Source organism: Eublepharis macularius, chromosome 14 (assembly GCF_028583425.1).
Source record: "Eublepharis macularius isolate TG4126 chromosome 14, MPM_Emac_v1.0, whole genome shotgun sequence".
NCBI classification, from domain to species: Eukaryota; Metazoa; Chordata; class Lepidosauria; order Squamata; family Eublepharidae; genus Eublepharis; species Eublepharis macularius.
Window position 1 is genome coordinate 61,554,635 of NC_072803.1, and position 25,154 is coordinate 61,579,788.

The following is a 25,154-nucleotide window of genomic DNA, read 5'->3' on the forward strand; positions in this document are numbered from 1 at the left end:
AACACCCCTGGAGGTACGTGGAGCAGATGTTGTAAGAACACCTGCTCCCCAGTCACCTTTGCCTACGACTCCTTTCCAAGTCCAAAGCTTCCACCAAGATCCACCACCCGCTTCTCACTCTAGCGCAAGAGCAGGGCAGGTGCGGGCGGGAGGGGGAAGGAGAGGAAAAGGCCCCAGTCCCTTACCCTGTTTCACCTGCATGTGGCCACTTCCTTTCGCCACGGCAATCTTGCTGTTGTCAATTGGTCCGGGCGGCTCTGCAAGGAAAGGAGAGTTCAGAAGCGGCTCTCCACCGGCCCCCCTGCCTCCCTTTCTCCTCTAGAGCTTTTGTGCCCGACCAGAGCCAGCAGCTGCCTTAAGTGACCGTCAATTAATACAGAAAAGGCAACTCACAGCTGGTTTCAAGAGATTCTTGCCACTCCAGACACGTTCAGCCAAAAGGCAGTGGAGCCATTTGGGTTTTCCTGGTTTCGTTCTCAGGTCTCTTTTGCCCCTTCACCTTCTTCTGCCTTATCCTGGGTCTTAGAGCAGGACCTCTAGGTCTCCTTCTCCTCCGACATGCCTAGCTAGAAAGATGCCCCCTCTGCCTACATCTGCGACTTCACAAATGGGTTACTCTGCTCTGCTCTCACCCTGCACACCCTGGAGTCCTGCAAAGAGACGGCACTGACTGTGGCTGCCAGGACCCCCCACTCCCAACCTCCTCCCCCTGCCACCACTCACCTGACTGGCAGGGGAAAAGGTGCAGAAATGGGCCTCCCAGGGCGCACTCCCGGAACGGCACGCTGATGACACTCCCAGGAGTGATGTCATAGCACAGGCTGGGCTTCGTGCTGACACATTCGGCCCATTTGGCAGCCCAAATTGGCCCAGAAAAAGACCTGGGAGCATCCCCCAGACCCTGTGCAATGATGTCACTCCTGGAAATGGCGTCATTGCACTGGGAATGCACACGTGAAAACATCGAGAAGGTAAGTGCCAGGTCCACCGTCCCCCCGTTCCCCCCCCCCCGCCAGGAGGGTAAAGGGATCTGGCAACCGTAGCACTGACTGAAACCTCTTGAATTTCTGGGCTTTGGGGATAAGAACGTAAGAGAAGCCATGTTGGATCAGGCCAATGGCCCATCCAGTCCAACACTCTGTGTCAAACAGTGTCCAAAAAAACCAGGTGTCCTCAGGAGGTCTGCCAGTGGGGAAGGGACACTAGAATCCCTCCCACTGATTGCCCACCCCCCCAAACACCAAGAATATAGAGCATCACTGCCCTAGACAGAGAGTTCCATCTATACCTTGTGGCTAATAGCCACTGATGGACCTCTGCTCCATATGTTTATCCAATCCCCTCTTGAAGCTGTCCATGCTTGAAGCTGCCACCACCTCCTGAGGCAGTGAATTCCATGTGTTAAATCACCCTTTGGATGAAGAAGTACTTCCTTTTATCCGTTCTGACCCGACTGCTCAGCAATTTCATTGAGTGCCCACGAGTTCTTGTATTGTGAGAAAGGGAGAAAAATACTTCTTTCTCTACCTTCTCTATCCCATGCATAATCTTGTAAACCTCTATCATGTCATCCCTCGGTCATCATTTCTCCAAGCTAAACAGCCCCAAGCACTTTGACCTTTCTTCATAGGGGAAGTGTTCCGTCCCTTTAATCATTCTAGTTGCCCTTTTCTGCACTTTTTCCAGTGCTATATCATCTTTTTTGAGTTGTGGTGACCAGAATTGTACACAGTATTCCAAATGAGGCCGTACCATTGATTTATACAGGGGCATTATGATACTAGCTGATTCGTTTTCAATTCCCTTCCTAATAATCCCCAGCATAGCGTTGGCCTTTTTTATTGCCGTCGCACACTGTATCGACATTTTCAGTGAGTTATCTACCACGACTCCAAGATCTCTCTCTTGGTCAGTCTCCGCCAGTTGCATTGCATTGCATATTTATATTTGGGATTTTTGGCCCCAATGTGCATTACTTTGCACGTGGCCACGTTGAACCTCATTTGCCACGTTGACGCCCATCGCCCAGCCTCGACAGATCCCTTTGGAGTGCCTCAAAATCCTCCCTGGTTCTCACCACCCTGAACCAGGGATCTGCTGTCGGCACTACTTTCCCTCCATCCCTAGGGGTGGTATTTACCTGTTCATCTGACTGCCAAATGAAGGCAGCACCAATGTATCTGGCAAAGCAGGTAATTCACTGGTCCTAATTGGTACAGTCCAGCCTAGCAGTTCAGGACTCTACCATGCCTTTGCTACCCCATTTTGCTCCATGCTTAGATCAGACCTTAAGTACAGGAATCTGTGGGTTAAATCTTAATAAAAAAAAAAAAAGAATAATTTGCCTCTACTACTGGATCAAAAGATTCACCCAAGAACAGACGCCCTCTCCTGTCTGAGAAAGACTTCATTTCTGAATTAAAATTGTCAGCCCACACACAACTTATGCCCTCCAAAAGTTTACAAGAAAACGTTACTTTCCCCTACAGAACCCCCATTAGGAAGGAATGACTAATCAAGACTCACCTGAGGCACAAATTACCCCAACCCCTACTGGAAAGACTGGAAGGTGACGAGGCCAGAACAGTGATCCGTGCAGACACACCGTGGTTAACCTCCTCTGAGGACAGGTACTCCAACTAGAGGAGTCTACCCAAATCAGAGACTTACAACAGGCAGATCTGCCAAAGGTGGAAGGGAGGAACGAGGCACTGGCCCTCCCCTCAAGTGAGCTCAGAATTCAACACTCCCTGTTGTAGGTCAGACGAATGCACTTGATTCTAGGTCAAACTAGCCCGTTTCTCAAGGGAAGACTCTTTTCCAGACAGCAACAAAGAGGGCATTGCAGCACACGCTTGCTGTGGACAAACTGGCTCCATTATAAAACTGGCACCAACTAGGAAGGGGAGCCCCAAGCATCTTGGTGCCAAAGGCCCCTGTTAACTTTCCCCCTGGTAGCAAAAGGACACTTTGCTGCCCTTTAACAGAGTCCCCAAAGCCCATCACCAAAGTTGAGCCCCCTGGCCCTGCCCAGTGGTAAGGCTGCCTGTCTGTCAGGGAGCACGGGCATGGCTGGGGCACCGCACACAAAAAATCCAGAGACACAGCGAACATTAATGTTTGAAACACTGCTCAGCTTCCCCCCCCCGCCCCCATACATATAAAGTCGAGGGTGAGCATTTTAGCATATCTTGATTCAATTCTAAGGTGAGGTGGGGGGAGCTAAAATGGCTTCAAGCAGTGGTCCAGCCTGCAGCACCCCAGCTGACTGGCCTTGGAGATGACATACTGGTCAGGGGGCTCCCAACTCCATTGCTCACAGGCCACTCGGCTCCACCCCCTCCCCTGCACCCCAGGGGGCTTACCGTTGTCCTTGCCTTTCACAAACGCCTCCCACTCCCGAAACCACTGCATGCTGATGCAATAGATGACACTGGGAGACTCCTCTGCCTGGAATGCCTTGTTCAGCTGAGGGCCAACACACCGAGGACAAACAAGAACAGGGGCACAAGAGGGGTTAGCGGGGAGGAAAGCAAAACTCCTGCTACCGCCCTGGCAACGCTGGGGGTCTTTGGGGAGGGGCAGAGTAGGGGAGGTGGGACAAATGTTTTAAATAATCCACCCCATAGAATTTTTTAAAAAAACAGTTCCTGCAACAACATACGGTTACAAGGAACGTACAGCATTTCTTTTACCTTTCCTTCCCCATTATTTATGTGTTTACGTATTTTCTTATTTATTATTTAAATACAGGTTAGCTTCCTTTTAAAATTATTATTATTATTATTATTATTATTATTATTAAACATTATGGAGGTAAGTCTCTCAAACAGGGAGCAGCTAGAGAATATCCATTTATCTATTCCGTTTTTAGGATAAAGTTCCTATGGTGCTTCCATGAACACAGGCAGCCTTCAGACCAGACACCGAGGGCGGAGGACGGAGGCCTTTTCCTTCGGATCCCACCACTTGGGAGTTTCTCAAGGCACCTGGCCAGCTTCTGCTGGAAGACCAGGTATGCCTCTGTTGGATCCAGCAGAGCAATTGTTTGAGATCAGGTTTTGTCATTCACAGCAGAAGATGCGCAAATACTTTGTGACGCAGAGAGAAGGCAGGGGGAGGGGGGAGGCAGAAGTCCACCTTAGTGCAGGTCAGTTACTGAATCTCTCACAGAAACCCCACGTTCTTTCTATGCATTTAGCAGAAGTCATCCACATGTCTCAGAATGACAGGCAGGAAACGAAGGATGAGGGTTTTTTGTAAAGGAAGAAGAATCAAGATTATGTGGAAATTCGTGGATTCTGCACTGCCCCCCTCTGACGAAATCAGTCCCCCTTTTGCAAATGTGTCCGTTTTCTGTGGTCAAGGTGTGCAGGATGCTTTGGGAAGCCCTTTGCGTGCCTATTTCTCAGCAGACAGGGCACCTGCCGCTACCTCGGATGCTTCCTGTGCACAGCAGAGCTGAAGCCTCCCTCAGGAGCAGCTCCTTGTGGCCCTACCTGTTCAGCCAGCAGGCGTTGGAGAAGATCTTTGGTTGTTCAAGAGCCAGGAGAGGCACCACCAGTCAGAGGAGCCAGAGCTGAACTAGAGGGACCCCCAGCCTAGTTCAACTTCAGGATGCTTCCACAGGCTGGTTTGGCTAGGGATCCTGGAGGTGTTCCATCTTCTGGGCATGGAACAGGAGTCACTGGGGCAATCGGGGTGGGCGGGCAGAATTTGTGAATTTCCTGCCTAGTGCAGGGGGTTGGACTAGAGGTCTCTTCCAACCCTATGATTCTATGATTCACAGAAACGACTGACTGAAAACTGTGTGTGTGTATCCCAGATTTGGTTTAAGGGGAGGGCTCTGGTGCTCAGCAGCAGAGCCCTTCCTCTGGCTTGGAACAAGGCAGCTTCAAGCCCACGTCTGTTCCTGTTCCCCCGGCCACCCCCAACTGCTGCTACTGGAGACCCTATACCTTAATGAAGGTGTCAATCTCGATCTTCCTCCTCTTGGCCAGGGCTTCGATCTCCACCTGGCACACCGAACACACATATAGGTGGTTCACTGCTGGGCCACCGCCAAACCTGAATAATAAAGGAAACGGGATGCTGAGGATTCTCCAGGCGTCTACAGCGGGGACTTGTTTAACACAACGCAAGAGGTGGGCTCATCCAATGACTTCGCTAGCCGTGGGGAAGAGAGGAGGAATTACGCAGAGCTCTGCGTTCTGCTGGCTGCTCGCTCAGCCCCCACTTTTAGCTTTCTTATCCTGAGTCAGGCCCACCTGCTTGCAAGCCTCTCTCAATAGCCACAGGGCTAGTCGTTGGATTAAGAGCACCGCCCCAAGATTCTCAGGATGCAAAACTGTGACGGTGAAGGGGGAGGAAAAGGAATCTACATTCGCGAGGACCCTCCTTGTCATGTGGCTCTGCGTGGCACGCAAACTGTGTAAGAGTAAGACCCACGCGCACGCACACATTCCCACAAATAATCCCATGGATACATTCCACGGCTCTCGGAACTGCTCGTGTGAAAGAAGACTTTGCACGCTGGATGAGGGCATCTGAGCGCCCCCTTGGCCGAGAGGCTGAGACCCAAACATGGCCCAAGTCAAAGTAGCCTCAGCATTAGCAGAGCAGGGCTGGCTCCCTACCTGTTATACAAGTACTCCCATACGTTCTGGGGAAGAATCACCACGAGATCATCAATGTAATGGTATTTGTTGGGAGGGATGCCTGCAAAGGAACACGGGGATTAAAATGGCACATCTTTCCAATGGTGGGTTCTTTGGATTGCAGTCACCAACCCAGTTGCTACATGTTTGTGAGGAGAAATGGATGTCTGCCACTAGGTGCTAGTGGGTAGAGACTGAGCCAATGTGACGTTCTACTCCAAAGGGAATTTAATGGCTTCCCAGCCCAATGGACGCAACTTGCTTGGGGAATCCTGTACTAAGCAGGAAAGCTGAAAGGAGATGAATATGCAACGCAAAGATCTAACTGCATGGATGAAAATATGTTATACAAGACACAGGTTGTACTGCCTCAGTGACAATTAGACCTAACGTTCAGGGGCAGAAGTCTCTCTTGAGCACACTTGGGGGCTGGGCTGGAGAGCAATGAGAGCAGAAGCTATAATGGACCACAGGAAACATCAGCGCCCTGAACAGAGGCGCTGATCTCTAATAGCCTGGATTTATGTTGCTGTGGACAGCTTAGTGCAATGTGAAATTTTGAGTTGCTTTAACCCCCACTCCCCCTGCCAGAGAGGGAAAGAGCATATGTGCACCTGCGCAATCCGAGTTAACTGAGCAAATCAAATGTGTTACTTGGTAGTTTGCAGAGGTGATTCCTCCAGGAAAAAGGATGGCCTGTACATCCCCCCTCCCCCTCGCTTTGGGAAGGGGCTACAGAGCAAGGGCTCATCGCAGGTCTTAGCAACCTTCCCAAGACAGGGCTGTCCCCTCACCTCCGTGGGAGCAGAGGAAGGTGTGGTTGGTGATGGGACCCGGCTCTGCAAACGTGTTGAATTTGTTGAGCCATTCCCGGGAGATGTAGAACTGCAGCAAGCCAGGCTCCTTCATGGTGGCCAAGGAAACCACCTTCTGACGCTCCCGTACCGCCTCCTCACTGCTCTTCCTGAGAGGGGATTTGGGGGGGGGGGAGAGAGAGAGGTGTGCAGTGTGGGGCAAAGCAGCAACAGCCAGCAGCAGGCCTGGCCTGCACCAGACCTGAAGGTCTACAAAGACGTAGCTCAGGTCCTATTTCTGGCTGCACTCACCTTTGTGAAGCAAAGAGGGCTCTCCACCCCATCCACCTTGCAGGCTGACTTCACACAGGAAGAGAAGCCCCCTTCTAGGAAACTCCCCACCACTTTTTTTTAGTGAGGGTCATATAAATCAGTGTAGCGTAGTGGTTAGAGTGTTGGGCTGAGATCTGGGGAATGAGGGATTAAATCCCCACTCTGCCATGAAGCTCGTTGGTTGACCCTGGAATAGTCACTCTTTTTCTTAGCCTAACCTCTTCTCACAGGGTCATTGTAAGGATAAAACAGAGGAGAAGAGAACTGAGTTCCTCTGAGGATGGGCAAAGTAAATATATATTGGGCAGCAGCACAAAACGCCCACTTCACACACAACGGACATCTCCCCACCCCAGCATCATACAAAACATAGCACTGCGGCAGGTACCATATGCACTGAGCTAGGGAAGACTGACAGTGGTTGGGGAGGGACTAAGACAGACAGGAGACGGACACCTCCCACATCCACTGAGGGTTATTCTCTCCTTTCCCAACAAAGGAGGGCCCAATGCTTAGGGAAAGCTAGAAACAAAACTATTCCCCCAAAAAGTAAGTAAATGAGAATATTTTCCAGTCTCCTATTTTACAGATCAGCAGGCAAGACAGCAGCTTAGCAGTAACACCGCACCAAGCAAGCGAGCATTTTAAGCAGTTGATTCTCAGGCCTGGCTCATGTAGAAAGAAGAACAGAGTATATAAACATACCACTTCGGATTACTTTGAATAATCCTTTAAAAAACTAAAACTTAATACAAAAGAAAGTAGCTGGACTAATCTCTCTCTCCTAGGCAAATGTGTGTGTTTGGGGTCCCCACCCTTTTAAGGAATAATCTTAACGTAGGGAGCATTCCAAAACAGGACCTGCACAGTCCACGCTTCCACGTCAAGATCCACCTACCTTGTTATACATAATGGTTAGATTTTCAAAAGGCAGAATGAGTAAACAAAGAGACACAAGTAGACATTTCTCCCCGGTTTCCACAACCCATCCCTGGAAGAGCACCCTCTCCCTGCCGATGTCTTTAACACTTCTAGAAATCCCTCGCCCTTAGGGAGACCCCTCACCTGTAGAACAGGACGTAGGCTTCTGCGTTCTGCACAACTGTCTCATGCACCTCCGTGACATACTGGTCGTCAAATTCATACCACTGGCCGTTGATCACATTTTGGCAGTAGGCAATGTAATGCCCGCCTGCAAGAGGAGAAGCTGCCTTGAGTACTCCCTGTGCAGGCCTGCTTGACCTGCTGAAACCGACAGGCAGATCTGAAGACAGACACAACCCAGCACTCCTTCAGCATCTGGAGCTCGCTGTTACACAATGCTGTTTTGTCCACAAGCATAGGTGGATTTTTAAGAGAAAACTAGAGGGTTTTTTCATCTTCTCGGCCAACCACTTCGAAAGGCAACATCACCACTACCAAATCCCTCTGTGCATTGCAACACAAACATTCGATGAGTACATGGAAGGAGGACTTATTAGTGGCTGCTAGCTATGAGGGAATTGCAGCCTCCAATTCTGAGAAAACTCTCACCAGCTGAGAGATATTATGGCAATGGATTCAGATATAGCTTCCCTTTCAGTGTCTGGCTAGCTGTACTCAGGAAGAGAACGGGATGGGTCGCACTCAAGAGTGGCAAAACTTGCATCTTCCCAGCCTCTCTGCTCTCACCCCTCCGGTAGAGGTCAGCTTGCAAGCATCCTCTGGACACAGGCAAACACCAACAAGAGAAGACTTACTGCCTGCAGTGCCATGGTGGCAGATAACAGACAAGAGGTCGTACGAGGTGATCTGGGAGACACTCTCCTTTGCCAGGAAAGGCCGAAGGTCGAGCCCTTCCAAGGGGAAGGAGACGTGGCTGCTGATTTTGAAGGAGTACATGACTTCATGCCGGAAGCGCTTCAAATGGATGCACAGGATCTAGGAGAGGAAAGGAACAAAGTGCAAGGGACCGATAAACCTGAATCCCAAACAGTGACTTGAAGTCAACCCACGGAGAGCAGCCCAGAGATCTCGAGACAGGCAAGCCTTCAGCTTCATCATCTCCAGTGTCACAGCTGACCGACACCAAGAGGCCTCTCTGTGGTTCATGAGGCTTTGTCAGCATCTGGGCAGGGCAAAGCTGTCCGGGACAACACCTGGGGGCTCCAGTGAGAAGCAAGCAAGGACGCAGGGGGCACAGACCAGGCTCTGCCTCCGCACCTGGAAAACAAACCATAGCTGGTGCCATGATTTGATACCGTGTTTGGACCAAACTCTTTATCCCAAGGAATCAAGGAGTTTCTTGGAAACTCCTCATTTAGTGGACTAGTAATACTAGACAAAGCTGGGATGGCAGGCCCGGCATTACTGATCTGTGTGACAGTGGCAGGGGAAGGCTCGGTGTCTTCTGGACCACACTCTTGATTCCTGCAAGGCAACAATGAATGCCACGGTAGGGTGGTTGTTGGTTCAGATGCCAACCCAAGCCAGGGTTCAATGTGGCATCACGACCTTGCCTGTGTGGAAACCAAAGATCCGCAAGTGGCAGCAGGACAAGTTTGTTTGACATTACCAACCTTCCCATATGGAAGAGCCATTGAAAGCGCCCCACTCAGAGGCAGCCACACCACCAGTGGGGGGCGGGGGGGGGGGGAAGCAGGTCCTGACTGCGGATGTCTCAATGGCATCGGGGCGGTCTCTATGAGAAACAGGACGCTGGCTTCGACAGACCTTTGGTCTGACCCAGCAGGGCTCTTGTTAGGATAAGTTTCCATAAAAGCCCCAGCTGCCCAAAACATAATTAAAAAACCACGAACTTTGTATGGTGTGCATCTGGGGAAGGAGAAGCAAAACAACCTCTTTTTAGTATTTGTTTTTAAAATGAGGGATCGCTCTGCAGTCTCATTCCTGAGATGCTCTTTCAACGGAATTGGCGGCTTCAATCCCTGGATAAAACTATTTTGTAACAGAGTCGTAACTGCTGGCAACTGAGAGCATCAAAAGCTCCCTCTGGAAGTCTCACCTCAGGGAGTTGGAGGACTTTGCAATATTTAACTCCATTCCGCAATCTGGAGAGGGAGAGGGAAAAAAAACAGACTTACTACTCAGGGAAATCATTAAATTACAAATCACAATAGCAGACACTGGCCTGCTTTTTAAAGCCCAGCTTTGCTGCACGCACACACACACCAACTACTGAAAATCCTCTTTCCATTTGAATAGGTTATGGATTCAATACGGAATGGATTTAGTATGCTATGAATTTGTGTCATGGAACTGACACGGTTCTGAATAGCAGAGAATTTTTAAAAATCAATTATTAAAAGCAACCAATTCTGCATAAAAAGATGTAACACAAGCGCCACGATTTTTGGGTTTTTTAATATTCGTGACCACTATCGGACAGTGTTTATCTGGGATACTGTTCTGTTATGACTTAAGCTACCCTTGCTGATCCTCCAGTGGTGCGCAAGCACAACAAGCAGTTCCCGCAGTAACCAGGGGCTGGGTCGCAGGAGACTGGGCGCAAGGCAGGGCTCAGAGGGGCTAGCCTGCCCAGGGGAGCGGAGTGGTTGGCCCTCTCATAGGCAATTCCCACAAAGACCAAGTGGTGGCGGTTGGTACAAGAGAGAAAGCCTCTCTGAGGGCTGGGAGGAACCAGGTAGGTGGAATGTGCCAGGTAGAGACTTTGACTGCCACTGATTAATTCCCAGGTGCCTCAGAGGGCAAGACAGGCAGTGCTCAAAGGTCAGAGGGGCTGTCATGTATAATAAATGGTGCTTTAAAAAAAGGCATCCGACTCCACTGATTACTGACCCTTCCTCACTGTTACTAGTCTCCCTTCCCCTTGGGACCCAGCATTGGATGTCTCCCATTATCATTACAGCATCCATGTTGGAGAGGAAACAAAGAAAACGGCACCCTCAGCAAAGAGGCTCCTCCCACAGGAAGTGAGGGCGCTGAAAAGGAGACCAAACACTTACTTTTTACACCGTTCACAGCTGTACATGTTGTCACCTACGTGAAGAAGAAAAGAAGACCTTAGTATGAGTGTCTGAAGGGTTCACTCCAGCAGTTTGTTGTAGATGTTTCACCTTCCAGCATCCAGGAGTTGGCACAAATGCCAAGAGAGTGAGCAGCAAAGTCCTGAGTCTAAATCCCATGCATTGTGCCATCGTGTAGGGATGGCTGATCCCTCTCCATCCATCGCTGGACTGTCTCATTTGCGTTCCAACCCCTTGGAACTGCGTCAGAGGCTGCCCACTTGTTAAAGTTTAGGGAAGTCTTCAAGACTTGTGACAAACTGTGAAAAAATCAGTAATTTCTATAGCATTATAATGCTATGCCAATTACTGATGTTTTTAAGGGTGTCAAAAAGCCTTCTAGAGGAGTTAGCCATGTTAGTCTGATGAAGAGAGCTGTGATTCTCAAAAGCTTATGCTACGGTAAAGTTGGTTAGTCTTAAAGGTGCTACTGGACTCTTTTCTAAAGAGCCTTCTGGTGGTAGAACAAGCAAAATGATAGCTGCAAGGGGCTGACAGCAAGAAAATGGTGCAAGGTGGGCAGGATCTTTGAAAAGGCATACTTTCCCATCTAGATGGTTAAAATAGCATGCTGGGACTGAACTTACCTCCAAAAATGTAAAAACCAGGCAGTTTTGGGGAAACAGTGTGCTGACTGGGAATGATTATTACGGCATGCTATTGCTAAGTGGATAGTTTCCTCTTCCCCAAAAAGTGTTCCACGTCAGAAGCCAACCCAGAGAAAAAGTTCCATGTGCCAGAGCTATCCTGTTGTAGTCATTGTTTCTAATGCCTCTTATTTGTATTGTTTTTTCCTCAATATTGGATGTTTTGATTGGAGGTATCAACTGTGCTCAATTGTGTGAGCCTGTGGCTGTATCCCAAAACAGTGCAGCTCATATATGGGTTTATCTCCACAACGAGGACTAAGAGCAGAACCACAAGTGACAAAAGGCACAGATTGGACACTTGTCAGCTTCCCTCAAGTTTTGATGGGAAATGTAGGCATCCTAGTCTTGCAGCTTGGCTCTCTGACTGCTGTCCAATGGACTTTTCAACGGTCACTTGTCCAACATTCCGCCAAGCTGCCTACATTTCCCGCCAAAACTTGAGGGAAGCTGACAAGTGTCCAACCTGTGCCTTTTGTCACTTGTGGTTCTGCTCTAAGTCTCTTCTTAGCTCTTTGAGGAGAGTAACTAAACGGGACAAACACCTGCACCCTCCACCTTCACTGCCAGGAGTTCACGGGGCGTCTTTCAAAGGTGCTCCCTGCTCCCGCACCATATGCCACATACCTTTCAATTCATCGGCAGCAAAGAAGGCAGCGAGGCAGTCCTCCAGGGTGACCACGGGACCCCAAAACCAGCTGGGGATGCAGGACACCACAAACCTGTACGAAAAAGGAAGGAAGGGAAAGAGGTCGGTTGCTTGGGACTGACTTACTCTGGACCCTCAATACCCCCCCTCCCAAAAAGGCTTCATTCTTCCAGATGTCTTGAGGACAGATTACCTACCAACCTCAGAGCCCACCCTCTTGCTTATAACCAGATGGACAAAGGACTCATTCGGACCACGGCCTTCTCATACTCTCCACAGGTCTTGGGGACATTCAGAGGAAAGCAGCTGGCATGTCATTACCCGAGTAAACTCACTACTGAGAATGTTTTGCACCTTGCAATTTTTTTGTGCTGTAGATAACACCCATTCCAACCAACATGGATGATATAAATGTACTTTTTTCCACCCTGGAAAAGACCATCTGCCCAGCGTTTCCCCAATGCACATGGTTGAGAGTATCTCTACACGAGACATCTGGCACATGAAAAACATTTGTCGAGAGATACAATGTTAGCTGGGAAGGGTAGAGCAGCCAGCAGGGCAAAGGCTTTGCTATTCACTGGAGCTGTGTAAAGGGGCTGTGAAATGCCAGAAGGGAAACTTCAGCCCATTAGAACCTCTCCAGGTCCAAGGCTGGCTCTGGAAGGCAGCTCCAGCCCATTTCTATTCCTCACTGCCCTCTGGTTGCCATACCACACAGTTTTAGACTGGAGAGGTGAAATTGACAGAGCCTTCCCAGAGGCGAAGATGAAATTGACAAACCTCTGAGGAAGGATCTCCACCGGCTCTGTCTTTTTAAACTACGCTTCCTGGTTAACATTGTGTCTCCCCACACTTGACGAACATGCACCGAGGCGTCTCGTGTAGAAAGATTCTGAGACTCCTGTCTCAGACCCCACTCCATAATTATGCAGGAACTCCTCCCTCTGTGACCAGCTCACTGGTCCGAGACACTACAGCTGCTGGGCCAAGGGGCTAGGTTTGCGTGCCAAAGAGCTAATCTTTTTATTTAGGAGGAGAACGTTCACTAGAATTTCCATAAGGCAATCTGAAAAATCATCACAGTATATACAGTGCCTATACATTATACATATAGAATACATATTAGTCTATATGTATATGTACAGATTGTATGTGGAGGCAATATAAGGCATACATCAGTATAATAAAAAAAAATTAAAAAAATAAAAAATACAGTGCCTCCCCCTCCCTACTCAGCCTTGAATTTATCCAAGAGCTGTGAATCTATCCCCCAAATACCATCCTGACCACTCTGAAGAAGCCCCCCATACCTTCGGATATACTCCATGATAAACGCGATCCAACCCTGTGAGGCGTAGTTGTCCCCGCACGCTCCTGTCTTAGCCGGCACGTTTTGGTAGATAGCCGAGTGCAGCTTGGCCAGGTCCTCCTTACCAGGGATGGGGAGCGAGAGGTCCTGGAACGTCTCTACGGTGGTGGAGACCTGGAAGACGCCACAGGAGAGGGAGAAAGCTTAAGAGGGGGTTCTTTTGCAGGGAGGTTTCCTAAGTACAGGAAGGACGTCTATAACTGCATATATGCGCAAAATACGCCATGCACCTGAGCTGCCTTTGAGATAGAAAGCATCTTCTCGCAATATGCTACCAGCACGGGAACTGCCACAATCCTCTAAGTCACAGGGATGACATGAAAAGCCCCAGCCCACACAGGAGAAGCCCACATCGCAGCTCCCACCAGCATAAGTATCTCCTCTCCTGGGGAGACTATAGGAGGGGCTGCTACACGAGCTCCGCCCGGGACTTGCCACGTTACATGAAACGACACAGCAGTTCTCCATACGGCCTTTGAAAAGGCTAGTTCTTACACTGCCTTAGAGGTGTGGCTGCTGCTTCTTTGAATAATAATGAATAATTCACTGTCTCATACAGAAGTCCTTACAGCAGTCGTGTAAGGGGGGCCATAATTGTATTGCACATGTGGAAGAGGTACCGAAAGGACACAGCACACCAAAGAGTGCAAACGAGGTGACATTCCAACTGGCAACCTCCCAGATCAGTTGTTAGCCACCCCCCACCCCCACCCTCAGACACTATACAGTAGTTTTGTGGTCGCTTCTCATGCAACTGGAATTGAAGAAGGAAGAGGGGAAACAGATGCCAAGAATCCCTGCCTCCCCCATGAAATCGCCCCAGTCCCAATGCTACCAGAATAGTGAGAGAAGCGCACCCTAAGGTAGGAACCACACTCACCTCTAAGAGGGCCCAAGAATTGGGCCTAGCTGGCCCACCTGCAGAGTTATTTGAACTCAGCACTAAAAGAAGGCTATATATTATTCAATGTTGTATTCAGGCAAATGGAAGCATCACACTTGCAAATAACTTTGCCAAGTTTCTCATTATTTTAATTTACTCTGAGCATGCAAGAAGCAGAAAAGAGCTCTGAAGCAGTTCTGGACGCCTTATTCAGTCACCTGACTGCTTTCTAAGATTTCAGCAGACAAGCTTCTGACAGTACCATGCAGAAAGAGGGATAGGAAACAGGCAAGGAGAACATACTCTCATTCTTGTCATGTAGGATGAGGGTGGACAGCCAAATGGAGGCAGTATGGTGACCCAATGGTGCATCGAGGGAATGGCAGGTTATTTTCCATGAACCCCTATTGGCTGTTCCCGAACTAATGGCATGGTGGGGGAGGGACAGGACTGTACTTTACACAGGGTGATGATACACCTTGAAGCATCCCTGTATTCAGGAGGAGACAAGCTCGGAACAGTGATTTGTGTAGAAACACGGTGAGGGGCACTTCGGAGATCATTCTTTGTTTTACACACACCTGTAACCCTGAAAGCGGCCCTGAGTCAGAAGCCATGTTTTTGGTCACCTCCCTGACTCCTCAGTTCATTTGCTGCCTGTGGTTGCAGGGGAAAGAAGGCAAGTTTGACAGTAAACTGAGACACTGAGATCAGGGGGTGGGAACACAAAAGTTGACTCACAGGAAAGCAGCCAGGCTCCCCGGAGGCCTGGACATTCCTTTGACAATAGTTATATTCCAGAGGACTCATCAAAATTCAGACTGTATTTACAGATCAAGATTTGCTGGGCAATAATTGACCTTTTAGGACCATCCAAGAACCTGCCTTACAATGCAGAATTCCCTGAAAATGTAATCATAAGCAGGGCTCATTTCGACGGGGAACGCGCAGGAACGCAGTTCCAGCAGTTCCCCAAAGAGGTCATGTGTTAGGTGGCCCCGCCCAACTGACTCTCAGCCATTTTGGGCCCGTTTCAGCCTGGATTGGGGCCGAAACAGCCCAGATCGGGCCTCTGACGGGTGGTGGATCACTCTCCTGCTCATCAGCGGCCCGATCCTGACCATTTTGTGCCCCTTTTCGACCATTATCAGCCCTTTTTGCCATTTTGGGCCCAATTTCGGCCCTGAATGGCCAGGATTGGGTCCAAAACAGCCAGGATAGGTGATGTCAGGGGTTGTGGCATATGCAAATCAGTTATGCCAATGACACACTTCTGGCGCTGTCAAGGGGCGTGGCATATGCTAATGAGTCCCTCTAGCTCTTTTTCTACGAAATGACCCCTGATCATAAGTGACACCAGGACATCAGCCATCTCCTAGCCTTTGTCAATTAGGATGGCCACTCAGGTAAATCAATCAAGTCACTACCCAACTTTTGTCCAACAGGCCTGAACTGGCCACCTGTCAAGAAACCTAATCACCCCAGGTTGGCTTTTCCATACTTTCCACATACTTTTAAAATTATGCCCACAGTTGGAGTTTTTTCCGCCTTCTACTCCCCTAAAATTCAAATCTTCCAATAAGATTCAAAGTTTGTAGCCTGGATCCAATCCCATCACAGCAAAAACACTGAGCCCATCTCAATGCAACTAAAGGTGCATAAAAGCCACCTCTTAACTCCCAAAAGTTTATAGCTGGTTTCTGGATTTTACCTGCTACCCCAACCCATGGGCTGGTCTACACTTGCGGAAATCACTGAACCTGCTCCCGGGTCTCCTCTGGGGTTCATGGGGACTGCAACAGGTTCCCAAGACACTAAAATCACCCGTTCTTCTTCCTAATTTCTACACAGAACAGGAAAGGCGTATCTTTTGCTCTCCATCGATCTCCGAGATCGATTTCCCCGGGAATGTTTTCAAAATGCACACCTCTGCATCTTCGCATACCACAGTCCTCAACACCACAACATTTAAGCAAAGACCACCTCCCCAGAGGAGGGGATCCAGAAAGAACCAGTCCCTTGCCATTTTTACTTGATCAGCAGCAGTAAGAAGACGCACTCTGTCACAAGTGAGGCACTGCACAAGGCTCAAGATGGAGCCATCGAAGATGTCAGAGATGACGCTGCGGTATCGGACCTCCTTCTTCTTTTTCCCATAGGCCTGCATCTGGGCTGCGGAAGAATGAAACAAAAATTACTTCCTTGCTCTTGGTGGGAAACTTCCAGAGAAGCTGAGCACATGTTGTGGCAACTGAACATTTTCTTTCATAAATGCAAGCACTCCAAAGCAATTTTTTTTATCTTACAAACTTTTAACAGATCAAGATGGGTAGCCGTGTTAGTCTGTCTGTAGCTGTAGAAAAGAGCAAGAGTCCAGTAGCACCTATAAGACTAACAAAATTTGTGGTAGGGTATGAGCTTTTGTGAGCCCCAGTTTACTTCTTCAGATACAGCTATAATGTGAATCCATCTGTTCATATATCTTGGAGAGTGGAGTGATTGAAGAAGCCGAATGACAATAGCGGTGAATGACAATAGCAGGCATGATTAAATCGGGTGGGGTATGCAGAGGGGTAGTGGGTGTGGAGAAATCAGCATTGGTAATGGGACAGGAAGCCTTTGTCTCGATTTAGTCCAGGTAGATATATTGTCTTGAGCTTTTGTTATCAGTTGCAATTCAGCAGTCTCTCTTTCTAATCTCTCTTTGAAATTCCTCTGCAGGATATCTGCGGCCTTTAGGTCAGCAACTGAATTTCCTGGAAGGTTAAAATGTCCCCCCACTGGTTTTTGAATGTTTTAAGAGTTTTAGAACATTCTTCCTGTGATTCCCCTCTTGCCCCCTTAGTGGAATTCTGTGGGAAGATGGAAGTAAACTTTGCAAGTCAGACACGTGAAATCTAGCAGGATGCAAAGGGAAGATTAGGACTAGAGAGACTCAGGTTCAAATCTCCACTCAGCCTTGGGTGAGCTTGAGCCGGTCACTCTTTCTCAGCCTAACCTGTGAGGATAAAATGAAGGAGGCATGACCCATGTGGTATTGCTCTGAGCTTCATGAAGGAAGGGAAGAATAAAAATGGGGTAGGATAGATAGATAGAGCTGCCACCGGAAACAGCTGCCCCTTGTGATTCCCCCCCCCCCGGCCTCTCCATTTACACATCTAACTGAATGAGGTGGTAGAATGTTATACACTACTTGGTGCTACAGGTACTTCTGAATGCCTCCCACTATGTAAGAACTCCCTGAAAATAGAAAACCAACCAAGAACACTGCCCATCCTTTTGCCTGTCATGCTGGCTTTCTGTTTGCAAGGAGGTTCTTAAAATAAGGGTGACTCAGAATGCAGTATGAAAATAAATGTGCCTGCCCAGTCATAAGATTTAGCCTGCATGCAGTCCTTTCAGAGTCTTGCATACACTGTAAGCTTAACCACCACCATGTAAGGTAGGCCGGCATCAGAAGACCCCCCATACTGCACATGGAAGGCTAAGGTGAGGAAGGAAGTGGCATTCCCACTTTTACTCTGAAGTCAGCGCCATGTGATTCAACAGGGCTCACTTACAAGAACATGTACACAAGGTCTGCAGCTTTAACGAGTTCCGAAACAAGATTCAGTCAGGAACTTCGTGAAATATAGCATGGGTTCTCAGCTACTACGCTACACCGTTTGCTTGGCCGTAGGATCTCGAAAAGCACATACCCTTGGGGCGGGGGGAAGAGTAGGTTTCAGGCACTCACAAAAAGAAATCTAGAACTATCTCTGCAGTTTTTGCTAGTGGCTACCCCTGTACACGCTCTGGCAGAGGGGTTCCTTTTTTTTTTTTATATAGCTCGCATTCCACTTAACCCGAATCCAAGTTCCCTCCCCGCAGATAGGTCACAGCACATTTCTGACAGTCTCTGAGTCGCTGGTACTTTGAAAAGAATATATAAAACAAACAAATCATGAATCCAGTTTCAGCATGAGCCCCAAATTCCAGACTTTGGAAGATCAATTGCAAAGCAATTTTGTAGATTTTGTAGAATTGCAAAAATTCTTTTTTTTAAAATGCAACTTTTGTGGGGCTTCTTCAAGATTTGGCATGATCAAATCTAAGCATTTCGTTCAGATTAAGTAATGTGATTAACCCATCGGGGCTGGCAGTCTGGGAGCGAACACACGCCCCGGTGCAGCAAGCAGTCCAACTGGGAAACAGACCAGGCAGCCAGCATCATATAGCAACCCCAGAGCAGTTCGACGCACTGGACTGACAAGCTGCCTGAGCCGAGAAGCCACACCAGGGTCAGGACCCTTAAAAGGACCATGCGGAACCCTACTTCTTCCCTGCCTCACTTGACCTCTGCTGATACCACTCTCAGGGGGAACGCAGTTCTGGAACCTCTTGAAAATGGTCACATGGCTGGTGGCCCCGCCCCCTGATCTCCAGACAGAGGGGCGTTGAGATTGCCCTCGGTGCTCGGCGGTGCGGAGGGCCATCTCAACTCCCCTCTGTCTGGAGATCAGGGGGCGGGGCCACCAGCCATGTGACCATTTTCTCTGAGGGCAACCCACTGAGTTCCGCCACCTCTTTCCCCAGAAAAAAAGCCCTGGTCATTTCCCTAGGGTCTCAAAAAACCCTTGGGTGAGCTCTGACATCCTGCCCAATTTTGTGATGTGAGATCCCCAATGCCTCACAATTTTTTTGTTCCTCATCCATCGTCTTTCTATACTCCAGCTTGCTAGAAGTTAACCACTGCAAAAACAATGCCTTTTGTATCACACCCCGAGCTCTGCCCAGCAGGCAGACGGCCAGAAGCCATTTGTGAGCCGAAGCATCTCCCTGAAGACTCCCCAATGCCCCAGACTCTCTGGCCTCACCTTTTTTCAGGACGTAAGAGGGTCCCAGCCTCACAGGGCTTGAACGCGGAGGGCTGCTCGACAGCTTGGAGTGCACATCCTGGTGGGCGGGGCTGCAGGGCCGAGAGGAGCAGCGGGTATACGCATCATTGTCTGGTTCTGCATGGGGGGACAGGATACACAAATTCTGATCCGCCAACTCCATGCCTCTAGGCACCAACCACTCCATTGACTGTTCAATGCCTTGACATGTATCTTGATCACACTGCTTTGTGATATGCAAGGAGGTTTCTTAAAATAATTGTTTTACCCTTCTTTTGATCACACCATTTCCAGGGAGCCTTAAAATAGATTTAAACAATAGCGGCAGTGCAGTTTCAGCTGGAAGGTGGCTTCTAGCTCATCTCTTGATGAAGCGGCTGGAGGGGAAGGGGAGCGTGGTATTAGAGATACCCCCCCCCCTTTCTGGTCCTCCATTACTGGTCCACTATTACTGCTGCCACAGTGAGCCTACTGGAAATAGAGTCGCCCCCCCCCCTCCCCGGACGCCTGCTGCCACACTCTTTCTAGGGGCCATGGCTTCTGCTCACCTGTGCCAGAGGGAAAGCAGTCTGGGGTCCATCTCCTGGTGGTGGAGCCGCTAACAGATGCTAAAGTAGTCTCTCCCCACTGCTGGGCAGCTACTATTCATTTCAATGAGGTTTGCACAGAAGGACAGAAAAGGGCCAGCGCTTGAAGGGTGGGAGCACCTTCCCTTGGAAGCATTTTACATTTTGGGGAGGGAGGAGGCAGCAAATAAGAGAGGAGGTATTTTTAAAAAATAAATATGAACACTATAGAAGAAAATTTCTTTTGCCATTTCCCACCAATCTGGGTCACTCAATTAAAGCAATTGGCAACAGATCCATGACAGTGGGGAAAAAAACCCTCTTCTTCATGCAATATAGAATTAACTTACAGAACTCACTGCCACAAGATAGGGTGGTGGGCCATTGCCTCAGATGGCTTTACAAGGACAAAAAACAAATGCATGAAGGAGAGGCCTATGAATGGCTACTGACTATGATAGCTAAGCACAGCTTCTGTGTTCAGCTACTTGCTGGATGACCACAGAAAGCAAAAGCCATTCATGACGGGTCCAGCTTGTACATTTCCTAGAACTATCTAGCTTGCCATTGCTGGAAAGAGAACTCCAGGCAGACCTTTGGTCTAATCCATTGGGGATCCTTTTTTTTGTTCTTTAGACTTCCCAGCGACTTGCACCCCAAATAAACTAGCTGCAGGTGGGAAAGGCGCCCAAATATTTTAGGCGAGCGCAGCCCTGCCTCCGATTCATTTCTGTCAGACATGAAAAGGAGAGAGATGCCCTCTAAGCATAATCCAAGGGGGCTGAGAAAGAGAAGACTGGAACACTCTTTGCAGATGCATATGAGGCAAGCTAGGTTAAGTAGTTTCCCCCAGGAAATACTGGGAACTGTAGTTTTGTGAGGACAGCAAGGAAATCTGTAGACAAAAGTTCCAATAATCATCCTCCTTGCAGGACTACAAGTGGGGGAAGGCACGACAGTAAATCAGTTTAAAATCAACGGGGGTTGGAAGTGCTCTCCCCCCGACCACCCACCGCCAGTGCAGAGATCAGGCACTGTGTGCAACCTCAACTGTACCTGGGGTCCGAGAAGGGCTGGCAGGTCGAGGCGTTGGAGGAGGAAGGGGTTCAGGGGAAGCCCTGCCATCCACAGTCATCATAGAGGTATCTACATCCGCATCCTCGTCCACCTGTTCAGAGTTGCTCCGCCGGTGGCTATACGAAAACTTGCGGTCCTTCAACCTCTCTTTTTCAGAGATCCCCCTTCCAGCCTCATCCTGGATCAACAGCTCTGCTTCTACCAATGAGCCAGATTTGCTCTGCCCATCTCCTTCACCTCGGTCGCTGCTGGAGTCACAGGAGAGGAACTCGTCCTCCGAGGGACTGCGGTCACCTTCCCGCTTATCGTCGGTGTCGCTGGAGTCTGAGTCCCGCATCTCAGCAACGATCGGCTCCTTCAGCTCTTCATGAAGTTGGTCCATCAAGCAGCGCAGGAATTCTTGTGTGTCCTGGGGAAAACAAAGAGAGAGGGGAACAACCTACATCACTAGTCACCCAAGAGAGAATGGCGTGCTGATCTGTAATGTCAGCCGTCATCCCAACAATGGCCTCAAGGAGAATCTACCAGCACTAAAATGGCAACAATTTACTTGATAGATCAGGTCAAGGCTTGCACTTAGCCCAGAATTCTGCTGGTAGCATTCTGCAAGATCCAGAAAGCAGCCTTGAAATGACAGAAAATTAGTCATATTTTAATAATTTGCAGATGCTAAGCCATTTCTCTCTCTAGCAGGTAAAAACATCTAAGTTCCAGGAATGGAAGCAGACATCAAAGAGGCACTGCCCTGTCAGTTAACTCCCTGCAAGACCAGCAGGTATCAAAAGAACTTCTTAGACAAGTCCTCTGATTCCTGCAAACAACTCTGTGAGACGCACTCACCCAGGTCCTTTCATCAGAAATTCTTTTTTACATACCCCTCTTCTCAGTCGGAACTCTCTATAACTGAAGCTGGGCCAATCATACAGCAGAATGGCATGGCAGAGCAGACTACCAGCTCAGATTGTGAGAGGGAGAAACCGTTTCTGAATGCTCTCTCACAAGTTCCTGTAAACGCAAAACTAGCACAGAAAAATTGTAATTCAGGCCTTTCCACGCCAAGCTCATTTTCTATTTACAGAGAGGCGTGTTTTTTTTAAATGTGGGGAAACGTTCAGAGAAGTGACACCTACTTAGCTGTCTTTTAAGGGGTAGAGTCCATTTTACCAACTCATTCTGCTGTATGCACAGACCAGGCCTTACATCCCTATTACTTAGCAAGCTCCCTTTCGTTTAGAGGATTTGAAAAAATGATACTGAGATTCATATCAGTTGAATGTCACACCGAGCAAACATCATCCATACCTCCAAAATCCTGAGGTTCAAAGTATTTGTTGCTTGTTTTCAACAAACTGCTTTCAACAAACTGTTATCCAAGCAGTTTACACTGTTAAAAGGTAAAGCAATACAAGCTGGAAGAAGTCCTTACTTGGAGCTGGATCCTGGCACCAAAGGAACAGCACCTGGCTGCGGTCCACCCTCCCTTCAGCTTCCCAAAGGCTAGCAGGACCTCAACTAGAACAGGCCCAGACACGAAGGAAGGGGTGCCCACCTGCTGCATGCCATCCCTCTGATAGCCCCAACAATTAATGAAATAGGTCTTCTGCTGGAAGTGACCTTCAAAGACTGCCAGGGAACAGGGTAGTAAATGCAGCTGGCCAACTGCAGTTCTTTGGCGGCAGGGGGAAGAGAGAGCCGGAAGGACCAGAGGTAGAAAAGATGGCTGGGCTTTAGATCAACTGGCCACACCCGATTGCTGGGTTCCCCAACACGGTGCCAATACTTCCCTTGGTGCTCGTCAAGCTTTTCAGAAAATGGGCAGAGCCACGGTAAAGGAGGGCATGTTATTGGCTGCCCTCATTCAAATGAAAGGGTTTTCTATTTGTGCAATAAGAGGCAGTCACTGGAGGATGAGTTGGACTGGTAGGCACCTGGGCTTTCCTTACTCACTGTATGGCTTCATTCCCACCCACCCTCCCACCCCGGATTTCAGAGGAGAGGGAGGTATCCCCTATGGCTCCATCTCCTGTGAAAGTCATTTGGGGGTGGTGCTCATCACCCCTCTCAAAATCCCAAACACGCCCACGGGCTCAAAAAGGTTGGGGACCCCTGCCACATTGTTCCTCAACGTTGACAAAGGAAACGTTACTTTAAGACATTTTGACAATCTTACGTGACACAGAATGAAAATGCAGCTCTCTGGCAATGCAATCCCCCAATCAAAAGAGATGCCTGTGTGAGTGGCATGCCTCAGGCGTAGCAGTGCCAAAGCCACGCCCGGATCAGACGCTTCATCCCGCACAAGGCATCGCAAGCCACTTCCTTACAGATGCAGGGAGGACATTACACCAGCACCTCAGTACCTCAAGGGGCCTCCTGGGACATTCAAAGGAGTCGCTGCTATCCCATAGAGCCTTGGAGGACGATGCATTTCTTACTGCCATAGCAAGGGGATCAGAAACATTTGGTCAACAGCAATGCTTTTTACGGGCCGACTCACCTGTTGTGCGTAGCCTCGAAACATAGGATTGACCAGCTTGATACCATGGGACAGGCTGCTTGGGACTACATAGCTCGGGCTGATTAGAAGAAACCAATGCAAAATGAAAGCTACTTTTATCTATAAGCTATGGAGACACACACAAACAAACAGGGCACGGGCATGATTCACCAGGCAGATCTCTGTCTACAGGTTTCTAGCACAGCTTACTAACATAAAAGGAGGGCAGAAAGAGTACTGTCTTCTTAAAATGCTGTTAGCTACTTTGATGATACCGTAAGAGGGAAAAACTAAGATGTAAATATAACTAATAATTCAGTTAACATAAAACTTCAAAGCAGTGCCAATTCTTCTCATGGTCAACAAGCAAATCTTTCAAGGTTAATTCACAATCAGACGCTCGCTCCATCCTGTCACACAATGCACTGTTTTTCCATATGTAGAGTTGCCCCTCCTCTCCCTCTGTCAGCAATGGCACAGTCCAAGAAAAGCTTTCTGTCTTGATTCTGCTCAATGCTAGGTCTAAATGGAAAGCAAAGGATTGTATTGCATGTAATTTTATCTTTGTAAAAGAAAGGGGAAAATCAGCCTGAGGAGTCTTTTCCAAGAGAACCTCATTTACAAAAAGCATTTTTTTTTTATACAAAACACCCACACACCCTGCTCTCTTTGCCAGGTTTACTCACCGCTTCTTGTGCCACACTTCAGAAATCAGCTTTTGGTAACTTTTGCAAAGCGCTGGCTTCTTGTCTGTGCGCACAAGACCGCCACATTCCAGGAAGAACTGTGTGAGCGGGGGGCTGAGAACAAAGACAAGAAACGAGTCAAGAGGGAATTTCTCTAACAGTTTTACGCTGAACAAAAAGGAAGAGAGAGAAAACATGATGGCCTTTCAGAAAAAGAGTAAGAAGAAATGGCATAACTAATACCCATTCTGTCTTGAAGCATTATTACTATTCTACGCACTCTGTTTTAAAGATTTATACCCTACATTTCTACCTTTCACTGGTTCAGCATTCTGTCTGAATCTAAGCAACTAGATTCTGGCCCGTACGCTGCCAGCTGCTGGACCCTGAAGCCACAACTGAGGCTACTATGGCCCCAAGAGAACATTGCCCACTCACTGGGGCTATGCAGAAGACAACCAGCACAAAGATTAGCCAGCCAGGCAGGACAGAAGTAAGCAGGGACCGTGTATTGTTTTTAAAAGAGGAGCCTTCTGTTTTCATGTACCCTCTTTTACACACACCAGATCTCTGCACAGAGAAATAACACTGCGGAGAGAAAGACCAGAAGCCCCTTCCCTTGAGATATTAGTTTTCCCCATGCAGCGAGTTAGTTCCAGTTGAGCAGATGGAGAGAACCAAAGCCCCTCTTAGGCCAGTAAATTAATGCTTAGTTTCCTGAGCTACGCCCATCCATGAGAGGAGGGATTTACTTCCTGGAGCATCTCAGCTGCTCACCAGTTGGAGAGGGCTTGAAGTGCAGCATTCATGTAACAGGAGTTCCCAAGGTTTTTCATTCCGGTAAGGCCTAGAGAAGAAAGCATAAAACAAAGAAAGAAAATACTGAGTTCCACACCTTCTCCCCCTTTCCCTTCTCATCTTTGCCTTTTTCTTCCTTCACAGGAAGAACAACAAGGTCTTTCCCAAATTCCGTAACCACAACAACAGCAACAACTGTGCTCGTATAAGACAAATTAGTGTCTTATTATCCCCAAAATACAGCTGGGGCTGAGAGGAGGGGCTAGCCCAAGCCCGCCTACTGAGCTCATGAC

At 48.6% G+C, this 25,154-nt stretch overlaps 1 protein-coding gene across 5 annotated transcripts in view; it reads right to left on the reverse strand.

Moving 5' to 3' along the window:
• The window catches only part of USP20 (ubiquitin specific peptidase 20), a 49,263-nt gene that overhangs the window by 6,988 nt on the left and 17,121 nt on the right, over positions 1-25,154 (reverse strand). For 2 of the 5 annotated variants that reach the window (XM_054997330.1, XM_054997329.1), the window contains exons 8-24: positions 24,841-24,910; positions 24,064-24,177; positions 23,378-23,456; positions 20,860-21,289; positions 19,217-19,354; positions 16,384-16,532; positions 13,419-13,591; positions 12,084-12,178; positions 10,750-10,783; positions 9,789-9,834; positions 8,524-8,704; positions 7,850-7,976; positions 6,452-6,621; positions 5,637-5,718; positions 4,959-5,067; positions 3,366-3,468; positions 186-257 (exon numbers count right to left, since the gene is read on the reverse strand). In XM_054997330.1, coding sequence (XP_054853305.1) covers positions 186-257; positions 3,366-3,468; positions 4,959-5,067; positions 5,637-5,718; positions 6,452-6,621; positions 7,850-7,976; positions 8,524-8,704; positions 9,789-9,834; positions 10,750-10,783; positions 12,084-12,178; positions 13,419-13,591; positions 16,384-16,532; positions 19,217-19,354; positions 20,860-21,289; positions 23,378-23,456; positions 24,064-24,177; positions 24,841-24,910 — 2,172 coding nt within the window. Of the gene's footprint in view, positions 1-185; positions 258-3,365; positions 3,469-4,952; positions 5,068-5,636; positions 5,719-6,451; positions 6,622-7,849; positions 7,977-8,523; positions 8,705-9,788; positions 9,835-10,749; positions 10,784-12,083; positions 12,179-13,418; positions 13,592-16,383; positions 16,533-19,216; positions 19,355-20,859; positions 21,290-23,377; positions 23,457-24,063; positions 24,178-24,840; positions 24,911-25,154 lie in introns of those variants that run through there. The other 3 variants (XM_054997332.1, XM_054997331.1, XM_054997333.1) reach the window with 3 other exon arrangements.